The sequence below is a fragment of the Porites lutea genome, chromosome 2 (genome assembly GCF_958299795.1).
Source record: "Porites lutea chromosome 2, jaPorLute2.1, whole genome shotgun sequence".
Classification (NCBI taxonomy): domain Eukaryota; kingdom Metazoa; phylum Cnidaria; class Anthozoa; order Scleractinia; family Poritidae; genus Porites; species Porites lutea.
In genome coordinates, this window is record NC_133202.1 from 12,926,002 (window position 1) to 12,944,743 (window position 18,742).

Below are 18,742 nucleotides of genomic sequence, written 5' to 3' on the forward strand. Positions count from 1 at the left end.
ACAAGACCACAGGATCTGGAACTCGATGAAATAAAGCAAACTACAAATTTAAGACAAACTAGGGTTTTAGGAATAATTTTCGGCAAATCTTACAAATTGGATCCATAATGTAAAAGGATCAAGATGTCCTCACCCAACAAAGGTCACAGAGATCATCCAATTAGCTTTCTGTTTAAAGAACCAATCACTGTCGGATTTTGTATGCGACATTAACTTAAATCAACATACTCTAGTTTAGTTCACGGAACTTGTTCTCTTGGTGAGCTGTTGTTAATAGCTATTTCCAAGCAACTGACGGAGGATCCAAGTTAGTTACGAAACCAGACTTGCTGTCATAGCTGAGCTAAACATACGTTCTCCTTAGAACTTAACCACGGCACACACAAAATCTGGTACCAAGGATCAGTGCCACTTTGCTTATAACACGGAAAGCTTCGCTCCGTACTGAAAACTATGCCGTTGCTCAAACAAAAGCAAATTCTCAATCAGCTTAGGATTGCATCTTAACGAGAAGGAAAGTTTTGTACGGTACATTGTAGTCCTCGTTGGATATGATACTGATCATTTATAAACTCCGATCCTTCTAAGCCGCAAAGTTGATCTAAATCTTGCGAACGCAGAAGCTGACATAAGGCTCGTAGACTTATACGTTAACGGCGATACATGTGGCACAGTTTGGCACAGTTTTTATGTCATGTTTTTGTCACCATCTAGCAGCGAAACAGTTTGCTCAATATCGTGCATATCTTGAAATTTCCTAGTCTGATTTAAATATGCATATGAATGATAATATAAAGAATATAGCCAATTTTAATTATGCAAAAACGGAAAGGCCACCCTGTATAGCGAGGAGAGCCTCCTTTTTTCTTCTTCTTGATCGAGAAAGAGGAAACAAGGATCTACCTGAACGGCGTCAATCCTTTGAACACAAACTTCTAAAAAGAGTGAATCTTGTTTTCTCTCGTCAAACTGGTTTTTCGATTAAAAGGCATCCGTTTATTGATAAACACTTAAAACTGAGGGCAATGCTCAGTAGAACAGCTAACGGTTAAAAATTTATAAAAAGATGGTCACAACTGGGCCCGCTGTACCATTAGGAGCACGGCTCTTAGACCTGGGTTGGAAAATGTTTCCTAACAACATACAGCGCATACTCAACAAAAATCAGACTTGATTCATGCAGAGTCTTCTCGAATACGCCAAAATTGAGCAAGTGAAAGAAAGGTTCTGCTGAAACGCCCTTTAGCCTGATCTTAACAATGTTCTGAATGTCATGCGGATATATGACGTTCTTCGGTTACGGGAAAGTCACCTGCTGAAATTTTTAAACTGTCGTTAAATCTTTCCCTTGCGCATTTAAGGAGACAAAGTGCCTGTTATGAATTAAAAGGAGATTTTACCCCCGTAATGCTTAAGGACATATTTCACGACAGCTTGAAAATCTCGAAATTTACAAGGATTTGTATGGAAAACCATTCAAGCGTGACTTGGTGGCAAATCTCATACAAATCCTTCTAATTTTCGGCTGCCGTTGCAATCGCTACGGCTGAAAATTCACAGGTTACCCAATTTTGATATGCTCTTTAAGCACTTTTTTCAAAAGCGAACTGTTCTCGTGTTTACATATCCCATCATCCTTCTCTCCCGTTCACTTGTCTCCAGTTCTCGCGTGTTGTTATTATTTGATGAGGTTAAGCAAAATAATTATCGTGATTTGTCATGATCAGTGGCAAACAGATCAATTATTTGACGATCCCGACGACTGAGGCAAATAATTGATCCGCGAGACACTGGTACAGTCACTATATTTTTCGATACCCGAGTTCGATAATTGCTTTATCATTCGATCACCTTAATTGGCCAGTTTATAGGATCTACCCCAAAACTGAAAATGACAAACTGGCTCACAAGTTGGATCTTTATGGTGGGAGATAGCCTTTTTAAACAAATAAGTGACAATTAATGTCGTGGCTTTTAAACAGGAAGTAAACACGGAATATTTAGTAATAAAAGATCAGGTGATTCGGTGAGTGGAGGCAGCGGGGAGGGGGGGGGGGGGTTGGTGGTTTCTGTATACAGGCTATAGTGTTTCTCAGTTTTGGCCTTAGGGAGACAAAAACAAAAATGTAAATATCTGTTTTTTCAGTTATTCTTTGTGTTGTTTATTTTTATTCATTCTCTCTTCCAGTTTGGACAACCGAATATTGTCTTAAAAGATTTATGTAAATTGCCGGGGAAGGCGCGGGAAATTCGCTGATCAAAATAGTGCGGGCTCTTTCTTTTTGTCACGTAATACTTGGTTGTAAATCATCTTGATTGAGAGTGACAGAGATCTTCGAACAACTTGTATTTGAAAAAAAAAAAGATAGGAGGAGATAAATATAGTTATAGAGACAAGCAGGACCCTCTGAAAGCCTTTGGGAGGCAAAGAAGTGGATTGTAAAGAAATATTGTCTGGTCATGCAGCATACATTATAGTTTGGCGTAGGTCAACGGCGGTTAGTAAAACTAACACTATTCTTCTTTGTAATACTATTCTTTTTCTGAGGTTGTTGCCTAAACTTCATGAACTTTTTAAAGGCGTAATTTCTTTATCGCTAGAGGGAAGAATTTTTCATCATTGAACGTTGTTTTTAGAGGTACGAGTTGACGTTGCTTTTATGACTGGCATATACTGGCGTGATTCAAAGCTTGTCAACAACCGCGCACCATGTGTCCTTGAAATCTCCCTTAAAACAGCATTGCTTTGTCACAGTAGAGACCATAACACTGGTTGAATAAAGGACTTCTGTATAGTTTAACTTGTAAGAAGAATAATCTCTGATTTTCTGAGAAAATTAAAACGAGGTCACAAACATAACGATTTTACCTTCGATATTTCGGTGACATACATCACTAATCAGTGTGAAATCTTTGATTTTCTTGCAAAATCTCGAACGTTTTAACCATGCATTAAACTCCTCAATTATCATTCTTGTATAACGGGCTGGAAAGTGCCGGTTTAGTAACTTCAGAGGCCGTTAATTGCTGAATTATTGGACAGGTGAAGTGGAAATAAGCTTGATTTAGGGGCAGTTTTCAAATGGCATCTGACGCCCAATAAAGGAAGAGCCAGGAAATGTTTTTTATGTTTATTATAGTCCAAAGGGTTGGTAGACAGGGAATAGCAAAATTATTGTCATAGCTTTCTGGCGTGGATAGATATCTGATCTCAAAAACAGCAAGTATTTGAATGGCTAAAAAGGTGGTCCCATATTCAAGGCCGGTGATTGACAAGCTGTCAACCAAATTGACTGAAACTTACATCCTTGCATTGGTCAAAGATGTATCAACATATATACAAACCTTCATAGTCTAAAGTTAAAAGCAGTTGTCCTGAGAGCTTTCTAATTTTGCCTGTTGTTAATGCACTTTTATTGGTAAAAAATCTAATTAAACCAGTTGGTTGGGCTATCTCCCACCATAAAGATCCAAACTGTGAACCAGTTTGTCATTTTGAGTTTTGGGGTAGACCCTTTAAACTGGCTAAGTTTCATTGAAATCGTAGAGATAGCATACAGACACTTGTCTGGTGCACCCATGGACTCACTCTTAAATAGCTAATAGGATAAATAACATTTCCAATCATACAAGGTGAATTTATGATTTACACTGTTTATGTAACATTTTGGTAGTGAAAGTTCCTAAGATTTGCAACCCTTCCCCGTTTAGGAAAACGTGTTTTGTGACGTCACTGACGAAGCGATGTCACGTGTTATTTGAAATCACGTTTCACGTGTTTTTTTTGCTTGAGACACATTTGTAGTTCACTTTTCAGGAGCACTGATGGAAGCAAACCGTTCTAAATAGCATTTACTAAAATATACGTATTTCATTAGGAAGTCATGCCTTAAGTGGCCTGAGAACTGGCAAGCGTAATAAGGCATTTTCATTTTTTAACTTGGCAACAAACTAAGCCTTCCAATATATTCAATCTTAAGGATTAAATAAAGAACTTGAATGAGAAAATTTGTTACTGTTATAGAAATATGATCACCCTCATCATCATCATCATCATTATTCTATTATTCTCGTCATGCTGAAAGCCCATTATGCCGGCATTATGCTTTCAATGAAAGCTAAAAGTATTATAATTAGGATCGAATAAGCAAAAAAGTTCCTGGTAAAAGAAGCAAGACAGTAAAGGGATGTCTATTGTGCAGCAACTGCGACACTTACATACAACAACAACAACGATAACAACTTTATTACACATTAAACAAACATTAAGCAAATTAAAGTGAACAAGGAATTTTAGGCGGAAGGTGAAGAGGACAGGAAAGAAAACATAAGGAACAACAGTAGAAAAGGCGAAGTTAATAAATGTAGTCATACCCGTGCAATTTTCTCCTTCAAAACCATCACGGCAAACACAACGGTAGCCTTTATCCGTGAAGCCCACCTGACACAGGAAGTTCTCTCCCGGGCAAGGATTACTGTGGCAGAAATTCTGTTGGAGAGTATAATTTGATTTTACAGAGGAGATTAAGGCGTTCTCTTGCTATGCACCATAAACCCTTACAAACCAAGACCTGAACTGGTCACCCTTAGCACTAACCTGTGTAACGGGCGCCGGTTTTGTTAGGGCGAACTGGAGAAATTTAAAGGACACGCACGCGCACAGGAGGAAAGAGGAGTTTTTTCCTCCATTTTGTAAAGACGGTTCCGTATTACTACTTAAATACATGTAGTGAGGAGACATTCAAATGTTCCATGTTTTATAAAGGTTGATTCATTCAGGTATTGTTGTATTGAGATTGAAGCAACTTCTGTCTGCCCGTTTGCAACAGCTTTCATCTCTTTAAAATGAATTCCCGTCAACTAGGTAACAACAACTCTCTTTGAATTTGATTTCCTCTTGAGTAACAATAAATAATGCAAAAATAGTAAAACTGGCCATTTTCATTATTTCATATTAAAAGGAGCATAAATAATCATCGCCTTTCAGTAAGGAAAATTCTTTATCCCTTGACATTAATAAACAAATTTCTTCGAAAAAAAAATCTTCTGATACCTCAACTGCATAGTGAATATGCCCTTCCTTGTCCTCCAAACCAGATTGCGATGAACTTTCATCTGTAATGTTTTTCAACTCGCATATGCGTACTCCATGCTCGTCAAGAGGGCCCACATTGATGGACACGCAGTTTGGTTCTATGAAACATTTCACACGGCAACTTCCTTCACTGGCTACGTTCTCAGTTTTTATTACGTGACCCGGAAGTATTTTCCCGTCTACTGGTTCCTTGAACATCAAGATGCGATTGTATTCTGTCACATAGACCATAGAAAATAAATACAGTTGGACAAAGGCTTTTTAAATGTTAAATAAATTTTGTGCTGTTGCCCTCAAGAGGAGGAAATTTCTTTGGCAACGTTTTTTTACTGAAAGACTAACAAAGCTGAAAACGTCGTACTGACCGGCTGAACACAGGCAGTGTGCGTCACGAGGTTCCACCAATCAGAATGCGTCATTTGTAGAGTGATTTTCGCGCTTGGAAAGAGCCGTTTTTAGATCGAGGTATATTTGGTGAAATTTTCGCCTTATTCCAAGCTTGTGGAGGTAATTTCAACACTATACAGCCGTGGAAAGTTGTTGGAACACTTTATCTTGATAGCAGTTGCGTTACTCTTAAATATTTTAATATGAATTTGCTTTCTTGAGCGTTTGTGACAAGTTTGAATTGCTCGGTTATGTGCAAGCCGCCATGACCATGATTTGAGTGTTATTTTCGCCGTTCTTCTTGGATTCATTGGTGGTTACTGTTAGCGGTTTTATCGGATTATTTCGGTCGACGTGTTACTTCAACCTTTCTTCTCAGTAACTTTCGGGGTCTAGTTTCCCCGTTATGAGGCGTTGAAAGTGTCTTGGAATGAAGAGATTGTCTCAGCCAAGTAAGCACAACTCTCTGGAAACGGGCTGACAAACTTGCCGAAGCGAAAGCCGACGTGAAGCAAGTAACGCAAAATCCAGGAAGAGTTTGTTTCATTTTAAACCAGAAAAGGTGAATAAGCTTGAATAATAGTGGTAACCTTTAGAAACAAAGCATTTTTCATAACCCAGGACAGAAATTGAAAGCGTGTCTTTAAAATAATTTGCTTGCAGTGTGTGCTACGTGTATGCAAATGTTCATGTAAACTTACGCGAGGAAATAAATCTCTACCAAAACATAAAACCATTATCGAGGATCTAGACAGCATCATAAAATATATTAAAACTGTGAGGTTAGGTTTAGGACAAAATCACAGCACTAAACAGTACTTAAGAGCCAATGTCTGTAATTTTCGAGAATCGGTTGACAGTCGTGAATTTTTGAATTTCTTCATATTTTGCTCAAATAATCTCTATAGTACACTAATTTCAAAAATCACGTTAAAACTTGTAACAGCTTTTTATTTTTTCAGGAATCAGGGAAAGTTTGAAAAACTCTAAATCGGCGCTCTTTCGAGTATGAAATTAGCGAAAATTGAGCATTTTCTTCGCGCTCGTACATAAAAACGGAATAATATCTCTACGTGAAATCAAGTCACAAAACAGACACACATTTTTACTCTATAATTCAGCAGTTAACTTTAAATAAACCGTTTAAATGTGACTGTACCGGCCGCAAGAAGAATCACGGTTTCAGCACTTTTCAAAAATGGCAAATTTGACCTAACTTCACCATCGTAAAAACCCAGTTGGTACATGGAATTTCAGTATGAAACAAGAACTGTATTGAAGCATATCCTTTGCTGTTGTTTGTGTTAAAATATTTCTGGCGGCATTCCAAATGCACACCGTCGAGAGACCAAAACCTGAAGGGTATTTTGACACCAGGAAAGCGCGTGCAACAAGCAAGTTTCAACGCTTGGAATATTAATCCTTCGAAAACCTAAGTTACTTCGACATTTAAACCCTAGTCAGAGTTGTAACGGTTTCAGATTATATTTCGGCGTTTCTGTTCGGTTTAACATGATTCCTTTCAACTGATTTTTGCGATAAACCATAATGAAGAGACGAATACGCAGTTCAAATCACAGTTAGTAGAGGGGAATATTGTCGAAATACTCGCTTGCTATAGTTTTAATCGTATTGAAACCTTAATATCAGATAAGTTATTTACTTACCTGAATTTAAATGCTAGACGGGGTCACAGTACCGCTAACTAAATTCTGCATCACGGCAGAATCGAAGTTAAGTCTGTATATGTTTTCAATCTGTCAACACGAGGGAAGATGACATTCTGGAAGTGCGTGACGCGTAACGCGCCGAAAAAGAAATTCCTGGTATAAGTGTTTTACGGTGCAAGTCTTTGTTGTATGTTCGTATAGCATCTCGCACATATTCAAACTTGGTTTGTGGCGCCTGTGGCCCCAGTAATGCTGAACGTATTGCGATCATAGAAAAGATGTCGTGAGTCACTTGGTATGCTCCTGACTTGTTAGTCACGTGAGTATGTAGGGCAATAACCAAACATCGACCCTACCATGCTAATGACAAAAGTAAGGTTTTCTGCATTTACGTTAGGTGATCTTTGTTTGATCCACAAAATTGGTGCATGAAAATAAGAGTTTTTCCTCACCACCTCTAAATGTTTGGTTCCGGGTAGCGGTGCAACAAATCACGTGGTACCGTTCTAGATCAACCTACTGGCTGCTCATAGACGGGTCCATAAAGGCACATTGATTGATGACTGCGTATGGCCTGAACTGAAAATGATATACGCAGACGTTTTCTGAGCGACGAATGTGCAGCTTTTAGACTCCTTTTTCGTTTCGAAAATAGACGAGCACGCGAGCGAAGCGAGCGCGCGAGAGAGAGCCCCTTGCTCTACTGGTCAATAAATCCCCCGCGGCTTTTATTTTCATACGCAAAATCGACGATCTCCAAAGAGAAAATAGATCGACGATCTCAAATGAAAAAGTAGAGGGTCTGTGAACAGGCTACGAAGGTGCTTGCTATTATTTTAGTGAACTTTACAAGAGGTCTCAGGTGATTATGCTAACGTCATGAAAAGTCTACTTTAGCAAAGGAGGAGGAGATGGGTGGGTTGGTTGGCATTGGGTTCTCCTTTAGGATCAACCCTACACATACAAAAATTCATGTCTTTATCACTACATTTAGAGCTAACAGACTTTGTTTGATCCACAAAATTGGCGCATAAAATCAAAAGTTTTTCCTCACCACCGCTAAATGTTTGGTTCCGGGTGGCGGAGAACGAAGCACGTTGTACCGTTTCAGAACAGCCTTCTGGCCATGCTGGCTGCTCATTCAAAAGGGGTCCGTAAAGGCACATTAATTGATGACTCTGTGCGGCCTGAAGAATATTATATACGCAGACGTTTTCTGAGCGACGAAGGTGCTGCCTTTACACTTCTTTTTCTTTTCGAAAATGGCCACGGACTTCTCTCCTCGCTCCTCGCCGCTAGGCGGTCGTTTTTGCCTGAGAGATACCACCACGAAGGAGTTTTAGCACAGAAGTCACTGCAGGTGCAGACCTAGGAAAAGGGCATTCTCCATCTGAAATTTTAAATCGAAATGAAAGGCTGTTTTCAGCCTTTTATCTCTTTTCTCCGCAACGTATTTGGTTAAAAGATAGTAAGTAAAATGGCTGAGGCACTTTAAAGCATTTTTTTTCATTTTCGCGACGGATTTTAAAGTTATGAAAAAGAATTTGTCGGTGAATTGGTTTATTTTCTAGCCTGCGAACAAGTGCCCGGGGGATGGTGGTGGATAGAGCCAGGTGACTACACCTTTTTTCAGGCGGGAGCTAGCATTACGTACATTCTGGTCTACCCCATACTGTGTAGACTGGCCTTTAAGGGCCTCTGTTCGGGGGGCGAGGGATCAGTACAATTCGTCAACAGCAGGTTGAGGTCTCGCCAGAAGATGCCCTTGCTGCAGAGGAGCAAAGCAATACTACTTTCAGTAATTTTAACATGTTAAATACTTGTATTTCGCTCATCAAATCTGTCCATTGTCCATTTTCGATTTGTGGTTTTTCAGGAATGTTCTTTTGCGGAGCATTGGCCAATTTTCTTTAAACAGTTTTACTCGTTTCCATTTCCCTGCTCTACCCTCATGTTGCATATGGCATACGTGTGTACCTAAATCCCTCAATTCATACTGAGGTGATCGATAAAGAAGTCTATACGCTAAGCGGGGGTCAGATTAGTTTATTACAAGCAAAGGCGCAGAAGGCTAAGTGCAAATAAAAAAAACTAGTGTGAAAAGTTTTGCAGACTCGGCTTACTCTATTTGTTTTCTTTCTCTATTTGAGTTTCGGCTGGTGACATCCTAAAATCAAGTTTAGTTCCACATGTTTTGGGAATATAAAATATAAAACTAAAAAAAACAGTGTTAATTGTACACTCGTGCGATGATTTATCCTTGTCTGTGCAGTTGCGTGACCAGACTCAAATTACACACGGGCTTTCATCACGCATCACAGCGTTTAGTCTGAGGCTAAACGACGGAAGATTTCAGTAAACTGCGGCCACTTGCGGTTGAAACGACTGTGGTAAGTAATTCTTAGAGATCTCGAATCCTATTTAGAGCTAGCACGCCGTTTCTAGCGGCTTTATTTTAGGTGCAGAAACCCGAAGTTAATATTTACACTCCATGAGAACTTGACAGCGTTGTCTTTTTCAGCTACTTGCGTGCAATTAAATGCATTGTTAATCTACTTAGTTCTTTTTTATAACCATCAAATTGAAAAGCATTTTTCAAAAGATTTTTAGAGCTTCCCGTAATGTGCCCCTTGTACAAGAAGCTAAGTTAGCAAAAACTTTTTTGTGCCTACACTCGCGGCTAGCTTGTTTTCAGCGTTCCAACGTGCGAAACTACGCTGCACGTTTCGGTGTCTCAGCGACGCACTTTTGTAATGCCGCCAAAAATTTTTTAACACAAGAAACAGCAAAGAATATGCTTTACAACAGTGTTTGTTTAATGTTGAAATTCCATGTATCAGTTGTTTTTCTCGATGGTGAAGTTAGGTCAAATTTGCCATTTTTGAAAAGAGCCGAAATCGTGTTTCTTCTTGCGGCCAACACAGTCACATTTAAACAGCTTATCTAAAGATAATTGCAGAATTATAAAGTACAAGTCTGTGTTTTCCTTGTGACTTGATTTCATTTAGAGATGTCATCCCGTTTTTATGTACGAGCACGAAGAAAATGCTTAATTTTCGCTAATTTCATACTCGAAAGAGCGCCGATTTGGCGTTTTTCAAACTTTGCCCGATTCAGGAAAAAATAAAAAGCCGTTACAAGTTTTAATGTGATTTTTGAAATAAGTGTACTATAGAGATTATGTGGGCAAAATATGAAGAAATTCAAAAATTCACGACTGTCAACCGATTCTCGAAAATTACAGACATTGGCTCTTAAGAGCTTCTGCCTGAGAGACCGGGGCAGGCTTGGAAATAGGGGTCAGCCGATTTGGCTCAAATTTGGTACACTTAGTTACTATGGAGACTTATGCAATATGCCAAAGTTTCAGCTCCATTGCTCTTACTTGGGCTGAGTTCTAGATGTTACCCTTTTTGGGGTCCCCGAAGGCTTTTTTTATAGCCTATTTTGGGCGCTTTTCAATACTTTGATTACAATATCAGGGATATTTTAAGCCAAATATAAACTCACTTTTTATTATCTCTATCCCTAGGGGGTTTTATAGCAAAACATATGGATCAAAGAAATATTTCTGTTGTCTGTGAAATAATTGTTTAGTTAATGCTCTTAAAGACATTTTTAGTGAAACTGAAAATAACCCAAATTTAAGTCGGATTTACTTGAGTGCCCACTTTTGAAATAACACAATTCCGACATGAACAGAAAGTTTAGCCCTAGGTATGTAAAAAACAAGGAGAAAATACTAAGGTTACGGCTTTTTCACTGGGTGGCCTCGCTTTGAAGATGCTAATACAGCCACTTCCGGTCTAGTCTTTTTTTCCCTTATAATTAAGCTTATATCGAGTATATTGGCCAAAACTTTCCGATAACTTAACCTAAATAATACTGTCTGTAGCACTTTTACTTTCTTATTCCACCTGAACGCTAAAATTGGCAAAATATGAATATGTACGGCTGGAGATGCTCACAAAGTCACTTCCGGTCCAACAGTTCACATGAGAGGATGGTTAAGTGAGGCATTTTTATATTCAAAAAATCTGTTTGGAGCTCTTTCATTTGCACATATTTCTAATTGCACTTAAAACTAAAGTTGGTTAAATATAGATATTCTCTCAGATTGCATCACTTCATCTAATTCTGGCTTCTTTTGTGGATGGGTGAAAATTACAGAAAAGCGTATTTCAAAACAAAAAACTCACCCTTCCAAGCCTGGTGAAAGCTGATCGAGCAAAGGAATTTTGAAAACTTATGACGGTAAAAAGGCGCTGTTATAGCTTAACACTGTTTTCATTGTTCATGAACACCAGTCAAATTCAACAAGAATTCTGAACATATTTTCCTTGCTTTTTATCCATTAAAACTCACTATGCGTAATAGGGTGACTGTTAACGTCTTTAAGTAATTGCATTAACAATGTTCAACAGCTATCATGACAGTATTTGCAGCTCTTAGATCGGTGGGTGCAGATGTACTTGTCTAGTGCAAGAGCAAAAGTGTCCTTCCTTGCTTTGGATCCAGTAACTTCTACGTCCAGCGACAAACATGCCTTTTTCAGTGTATCTAGTCGAAGGGTTTTGATCTTTCCCTCTGTAGCTAGATGACATAAATTATGCCCCTGGAACAAAATTGGGTGATCTGCCTGTACCTGACTTTCTATGACAAGCTGCAACAGTTGTAAGTTTTTGTCCTGAATGTTTGTCTCCTCATCCTCAGTTTCAATACCATGGTTTCCTTCATCAATGTTCTTTGCACGCTGAGACTTTGAGAGATTTGAGAAAAACTTGCAATCTGCTTTGAGGTACGCCACTCAAAAGGTTGGAATAATAAGCCACCAGTCGTGTTTCTTACATGTTTCATTTCATGTTCAACCTGTTTTGGATCTGCTTTGTTGCCTGTCTTTGCTCCATCATTGAACCTTTGGATTAAGTAGTTTCTAACGTCTTCAGACATCCGGCTTGACTTTTGGACGGTCTTAAGCGCCCATCCCTCAACTGCTTCTTGGCAATCCAAAACGCCTTCATTACCAGCCTGCATTGGTGGAAAAGTGCGCTGTTTCTGTAAGCTTACGTTTGATAAGATGCTGGCCCACTTTTTCTTGATGACATCGTACGCAGTGTCTTGCTCCTCCACGAAGAGATGGCGTTCCGCATCTAAATGATACTGAAGTTCTTTGTAGGTAGAAAACATCTTAACACATCCTTCTTCCTCACAAGAGAACAGGCCGGGCGAAATGGAGGAATGTCCAGCCACTGAAGCCCCAGAGCAATTAGATGGTGACGAAAACGGATTAAGAACTTTTATTGCTGTAGCTCCTTGAGCATTGGTTGTAGAGGAAGAATACGGATAAAAATGACCTTCCCCAATCTGATATGCTTTCCATGCCCGAATACCATCATCAAAGAACATAAAATTGTTCAGGTAACTGATACCTGGGATCTTTTTCACCTGTGAATTTTGGGTCGATTTATCAATTACAACGACTGCAAAACGACATCCCCTAACGCCTTCATGAGATTCAAGGGCAATTTTCATTTCTTCCGCAGTAGTGATGTCATGGCCCTCATTTACCCACCGTCGCATGTGGGTTTTCATCGAGGCAATTCTACGGTCGCAAACGTCTTTGCCCGATTGCGGATCAGAGAAATCCTAGCGCTTAAACTCCACTCCATGCCTTTCCCTCATGGCTTTGAGACTCAAGAGAAGCTCAGTGTTGTGGTAACAACCGGCGTTATCAGAACGTAGGAAAAATTTGGTGATGGATGGGTCTTCCATCTTAATTACGCTAAGAACGTGTTCGACTATTGACGCAATGCTGAACCAATCCTGGTCACAGGAGTCAAAGATGTGAACAAATGTGTCCACCTCAACGCTGTCCTCATCTTCGCTAGCTCTCTTAATCGAACAGGTCACATGCCAGCTTCTCCCACGCTTACCATAGAAGTCGTCCATCCTTTCGCGGAACTTCATTGGCAGAAATTTCATTGCCCAGTCCTTGATCAAAAGGGTGCTTTCTTTATTAAGGTTAGTTAGGACGTCTTGCTTAGCCTTTTCCTGGACTACTGTGCGAAGCAAATGCGCCTTCCATAAGAGGATGGAATTTGTGGCCTGTTTATGGTCATACTGAGATCTAGCCCTTTGTTCTCCTGTCAAGGAAACGTTCTTGTCATTTAACTTCTCATCGATTTTTTCAACTAAACAAGTAAGCCGTGCACATTCATGACACGATAGTTCATGCTCATGGTTGCATGAACTAGAGTAGTCACTAAAATTCGGATCACTGAGCGAAAACGTGGTACAGTGATCTTTACATCTCTCTTTGCTGCCCGTGTGAGTTTTTTAATCCGTCTTGAGGTATCTCTTACCAGCCTTTAGATCCTGTTTGATAGAATTTGCCCAGGTGACATCGACCCCGTTATCTTGCAGCACGTTTACAATGGATTTCAACTGATCGAAAGCCTCCGCACCTTCTGTGGCGATGTAATCAAGTCCTTGTAACGAGACCTGCTTTGAAGCAGAGCATGCCTCCAATATCCGGAAGAGTGTACGTTCACTGTATGGCTCAAAAGCTACGCTGTCGCAGTAGCTTTGGTATTGCTTGATGATTCGGGATGGAATCAAATTTCGTATTGCCGCTGGTATAAGAAGTTTCTCTCCGCTATCCAACTTCAACGACTTTGTACCATATGATACATCTTGCAAAAGGGAAGATGAAGAAATAAAATCGAGAAAATGATCAGTTTTCGTTGCATCAAGGCGCACTCTAATAATTTCTGGAGCATTGCTTGGTTTTCCTGGTCCTCTCAAGTCGGCGTGTCTGCGGGCATCATCGATTTGTCGTTTAGAAATACCTGGAATAATCTCCATTAGTTGGCTTTTGCTAAATGCATTTACAAAAAATGATAGTATTTGCATTCGGGTGTGTCTGTTATCAGCTAACTTGTAAGCCTCCACTAGCCTTTCTGCGATGTCGTCAGGCTTTGATTGAGAAAACGGCATGGATTTCACTGTAGCAAACCACAAATCGGCTTCACTTCCAGGAGCGAGACAGTTGAAAGCTGTTTCAATAACCTCTCTAGCCTTACGCACGTAATTACCCTGTTGCCGCTCACCAAGTTCAGGCCATGGTAACCTCGATGTACTTTGAATTGGACTTACCCTACCTTCAGAACTTTGGACAACTGCATCACTTAGCAAGCATCGTTTTCTTTTCAACTCTTCTGCTTCGTCAATGTAAAGGCTACATTCAAAGCTTGTTTCCAAAGTTGAATCCAGAGAAAAATCTAAGAGTGACGAACAGTGGGTACCTGACATAAGTGATTTGTCTTGATCAACGTATTTCAGTACTACTTCCACCTCCTGATCCTCTCCTCCACTACACAAACCTTGTCTGCCCTGAAAATAAAATATTGATTGTAAAGGTGAGAGCTGATGAGAGAGGATAAAAACGTTACAATGTTCGATTTGGAATTTTAATTCTAGGACCAAAAACAAAAGCACCTGGTTTTCTGTCAGTGGTTGTCTTTACACGAGGTTGTCATGTAAGACTTCGGAGATGTAGCCTGCATAGCATGAGCCGGCTTTTCTTTTCTGTTTTTTCTTGGACAGGCCGCGGGAACACGCGCGTCCACGAGATTTTCTTCCTTCGCTCTAAAATCACCGGCGCCTGCTACGCAGTCTATCTTAAGAGCTGCTAAGTTTTATTTAACCCAAAATGCGTGTGTGAAAGCCTAAGTAAAATCTCAAGTAATTTTACTTTGCATCTCATTAAGGACGGAAAGTTGAAACGATTCAACAAAAGTCTCAAGGGACTTGAGAGCTTTGAGAAAGGCAAAGCATGTCAATCAATCTTAATTACGTTGCGTGAGAAAATAACCTTAAGTTAACCTGAGGTAAAAAAGAATCGGTTGTGTGTCAAGCTTTATTTTACTTGAAGTATTTAAAATTCACTTGTCTCGAAAAATATTTCTAAGCTTACTTCGGCTTTACTGTGAGGACTACTAATGCCAGCAAATAGTCACGCAATAGCAATTGTTGACATTGGGTCATGAGTTGTATTGCGCTTCACACCCCTTTCATCGCTGGAATATTTTATTTGAGTAAAGAAAAGTCTCGGTTAATTTGACTCATCTGTATTTGAGGTTAAGGAAAACAGCGCTGAGGATATTTTCACCCTGAAAGACAACTGCAGTATGTTTGAGATTGAACACGTGCGATTACAATATTTACATTACCTCTAGATCTTTGGAAGTTACACTTTCGGGTGTTAAATGAAGTTCTGGAATCTTTTCGTCAAAGCAGGTCTTGCAAATGGCTTTGGAAAGAAAAGAAAAACGAGCACTGTATCAGATTTTAGGTTTATTCCATGGTCCATAGTATTTGAATTCTTGAACAAAGAATATGACTTTGTTCATTACAAGGCTATCCCAAAATAACTCACGACAAACAAGAAATGTTCAGCATTACTTACGGGCAGCGATTGGTATCACGATCCTCGTTTGTTGGTATATTCTCTCTGAAATGTCTGCTGTCACCTTCTTGGGTTTTTTCAATTTGGAAATTTCACCTTTATGAAGAGGGTGTTGACATTGTCCAGTTAGTTCTCGTAAACGTGTGAATTTACGGCGGTGACGCGGACAAATCGTCATCTTCTTGATTTCCGCATTCACGACACCACACCTTCCAGCTTGATTCAGTATTAGTTTGTACTCAGGAAAATGTTGAAGTCTGTGCGAGGCTGAAGTTTTGGTGCCTCCAGCACCAACTTTAATCTAAAGGTGAGTTACATCGCGGTCTAGAGATGCTAAAGTCAGACTGACGGCTGGCTCACACAACTTTGAATTATCGCGAGCACCACAGAGGTCATCATTACTCCAGAAAGAACATCGAATTGATGACATTGTTTTTACTACCTCAGTAGTACAATTTTATACTTTTCCAAGGACTGCCAAGAGATACTGATCATGAGAATTCATCATTAACGCAATTAAATAAGATTTTAAATTTAATTATGAGCAGCAAGTTCACGTGCAGTTTCCCCGAATTTAATTTTCCCAACTTGCCACTTCTTGTAAAAGGGATTGAAGTGAAAAACTGCAGCGTAAAGTACGCTGTATCTCTTCAGATCATTGCTCTAAGCAAATTTGGGTGTATCGCGCAGTGACGTTTTGTTCTCACAAACAAGACTGCAGCAAAACCAAAACTAACGAGCAGCCGTGTAAAGCTCACCCTCCCCCGCCCCCCACGCCCATCCTCTGTTTGTGCCTACTTATTCTCGAAGTTACAAAGACATCTAGAGCTGAAGGCAAGTGAAACTATTTAATTTATGGACATTTTCTAGCTTTCGCGGAACCTAGATGGAAATATACGGTAAAAAAACAAACAAACAAACAAACAAAAACAAATGCTATATCGCTCTCAGATCACGACCTTGGGCTGCCTGTGCCCAAAGCGGGTGAGATGAGCAACAAGTCATGTAATCAGGAGTGAGTCATGGAGAATATTGGCTCAATGGAAACAAAAACAAATGTCAAACTCTGTGAAATACAGACGTAAGTCATCGCTATAGGCAAGGACAGTTTGTGTTGCGCGCGGAACGATGTGGTAGTGAAGTGGTTGGGGAGAGAGTTAACATGAAATGAATGTAAAGGCCCAGGTTTAATTATGGGTTTTGGGTTTCTTTCTTTTTACTACAAACACTTTTTACTCAATAGCAGTTTAAAATGGCGTCACTCTTTCACCAAAGGGAAATATTTGCCTAGCATATATTCGCCAGTATAGATGTTTTAAAAAACATCCTCATAATATATTTTGTCAACAAACTAGGATTCAACATGCGATCGAGTTTTGATTGCTGTCGCTTCAAAAAAAATTGTTGTTTTCCTCAATAGACTATGAAAAATTGAAAACATATAGGCATAAAGATACATAAACAGCTTTTTGAGATTTCATTGTGAACATAAAAATACCACTTTTAATGAAAATCCTCCAATGTGGACTGTTGGACCGGAAGTGACTTTCTCCTGAAGTAGATTTTCATATCTTGCCAATTTTAACGTTCAGGTGGAATTAGAAAGTAAAAGTGCTACATATAGTATTATTTAGGTAGGTTATTGGAAAGGTTTTGGCTAACATGCTCTATATAAGCCTTATTATATGGGGGAAATGACTAGACCGGAAGTGGCTGTATCAGCATCTTCAAAGCGAGGCCGCACAGTGAAAAAGCCGTAACCTTAGTATTTTCTCCTTGTTTTTTACATACCTAGGGCTAAACTTTCTGCTCATGTCGGAATTGTGTTATTTCAAAAGTGGGCACTCAAGTAAATCCGACTTAAATTTGGGTTATTTTTAGTTTCACTAAAAATGTCTTTAAGAGCATTAACTTAACAATTATTTCACAGACAACAGAAATATTTCTTTGATCCATATGTTTTGCTATAAGACCCTTAGGGATAGAGATAATAAAAAGTGAGTTTATATTTGGCTTAAAATATCCCTGACATTGTAATCAAAGTATTGAAAAGTGCCCAAAATAGGCTATAAAAAAAGCCTTCGGGGACCCCAAAAAGGGTAACATCTAGAACTCAGCCCAAATAAGAGCAATGGAGCTGAAACTTTGGCATATTGCATAAGTCTCCATAGTAACTAAGTGTACCAAATTTGAGCCAAATCGGCTGACCCCTATTTCCAAGCCTGCCCCGGTCTCTCAGGCAGAAGCTCTTAAAATGTTCTGAGAAGCAGGAAATCGCCGCCTGAAATCGGCTAAAATCGCACCTTCGATCGTCTCCGAATCGCAATAAACTATTGAATTTACCTTATGAAGCCAATAGCAAGCATATAAGGCCAGTATAAAAATTCTCCAAATCCCTGTCCTGCCTTATCTTTTTTTTTCTTTTTCAGAAAAGGAAGCAGTGTTTTGATCCCGGGGTTTGATTCATCTCTCTCACGAGATGCGAACTCGACTGCGTCACGATTGAAATAGGGCACATAAACAGTTTTACCCATGAACCTTTGAGGGTCGTGACGCACACCGCCTGGACTGAACAGGTAATCCATGTTAAAAAAATGTTGCTATAACATACTCGGCTGTTCGTTATTTTTCTCCCATAATTTAATACACCTTGTTTGTTCCCTCCTCCTCCCCCCACGAAGTTTTGAGTAACCTTTTTATTTATTTCTACGGGGTATTTCAGCGTCCCACGAGAAATTGAAGACAATTATGCAAAATTTAGTGGCCGGGGGGCAACAGGATGTATTATGATGTGCAAATGGTGAATAAGAATAAAGCGAACACGGGATAAGTCTTGTGTCAGCAAACTTGAACTATTTTTGTTAGTTAGGTGTAGATGGTACACTAACTTGTGTCCGTATTAATGGACATTTTTTGCTTCTTCATGAGTTTCATGTGTCATTTCTCGCCTCCCACAGATAGATACCCTGCGAACAGAGTCTCCTTTGATCTTCCTAGATAAGTCGGGAAGATGAAGGAACCTCTGTCAACATCCTCAACAGTTCATATCGAGCATGCTCAAAATTCAAATACAACCTTGCTTTCAAATTAACAACCGCGTGACTTTTCGAGATTTTCATTAAA

The 18,742-nt window shown here is 39.5% G+C and overlaps 1 protein-coding gene across 1 annotated transcript in view; it reads right to left on the minus strand.

Moving 5' to 3' along the window:
• Nucleotides 1–5,326, minus strand: part of LOC140925653 (contactin-associated protein-like 4) — an 8,322-nt gene extending 2,996 nt beyond the window's left edge. The window contains exons 1-2 of the mRNA XM_073375564.1: nucleotides 5,054–5,326; nucleotides 4,375–4,489 (exon numbers count right to left, since the gene is read on the minus strand). Coding sequence (XP_073231665.1) covers nucleotides 4,375–4,489; nucleotides 5,054–5,326 — 388 coding nt within the window. The remainder of the gene's footprint in view (nucleotides 1–4,374; nucleotides 4,490–5,053) is intronic.
• Between the last annotated feature and the right edge of the window lie 13,416 nt (nucleotides 5,327–18,742).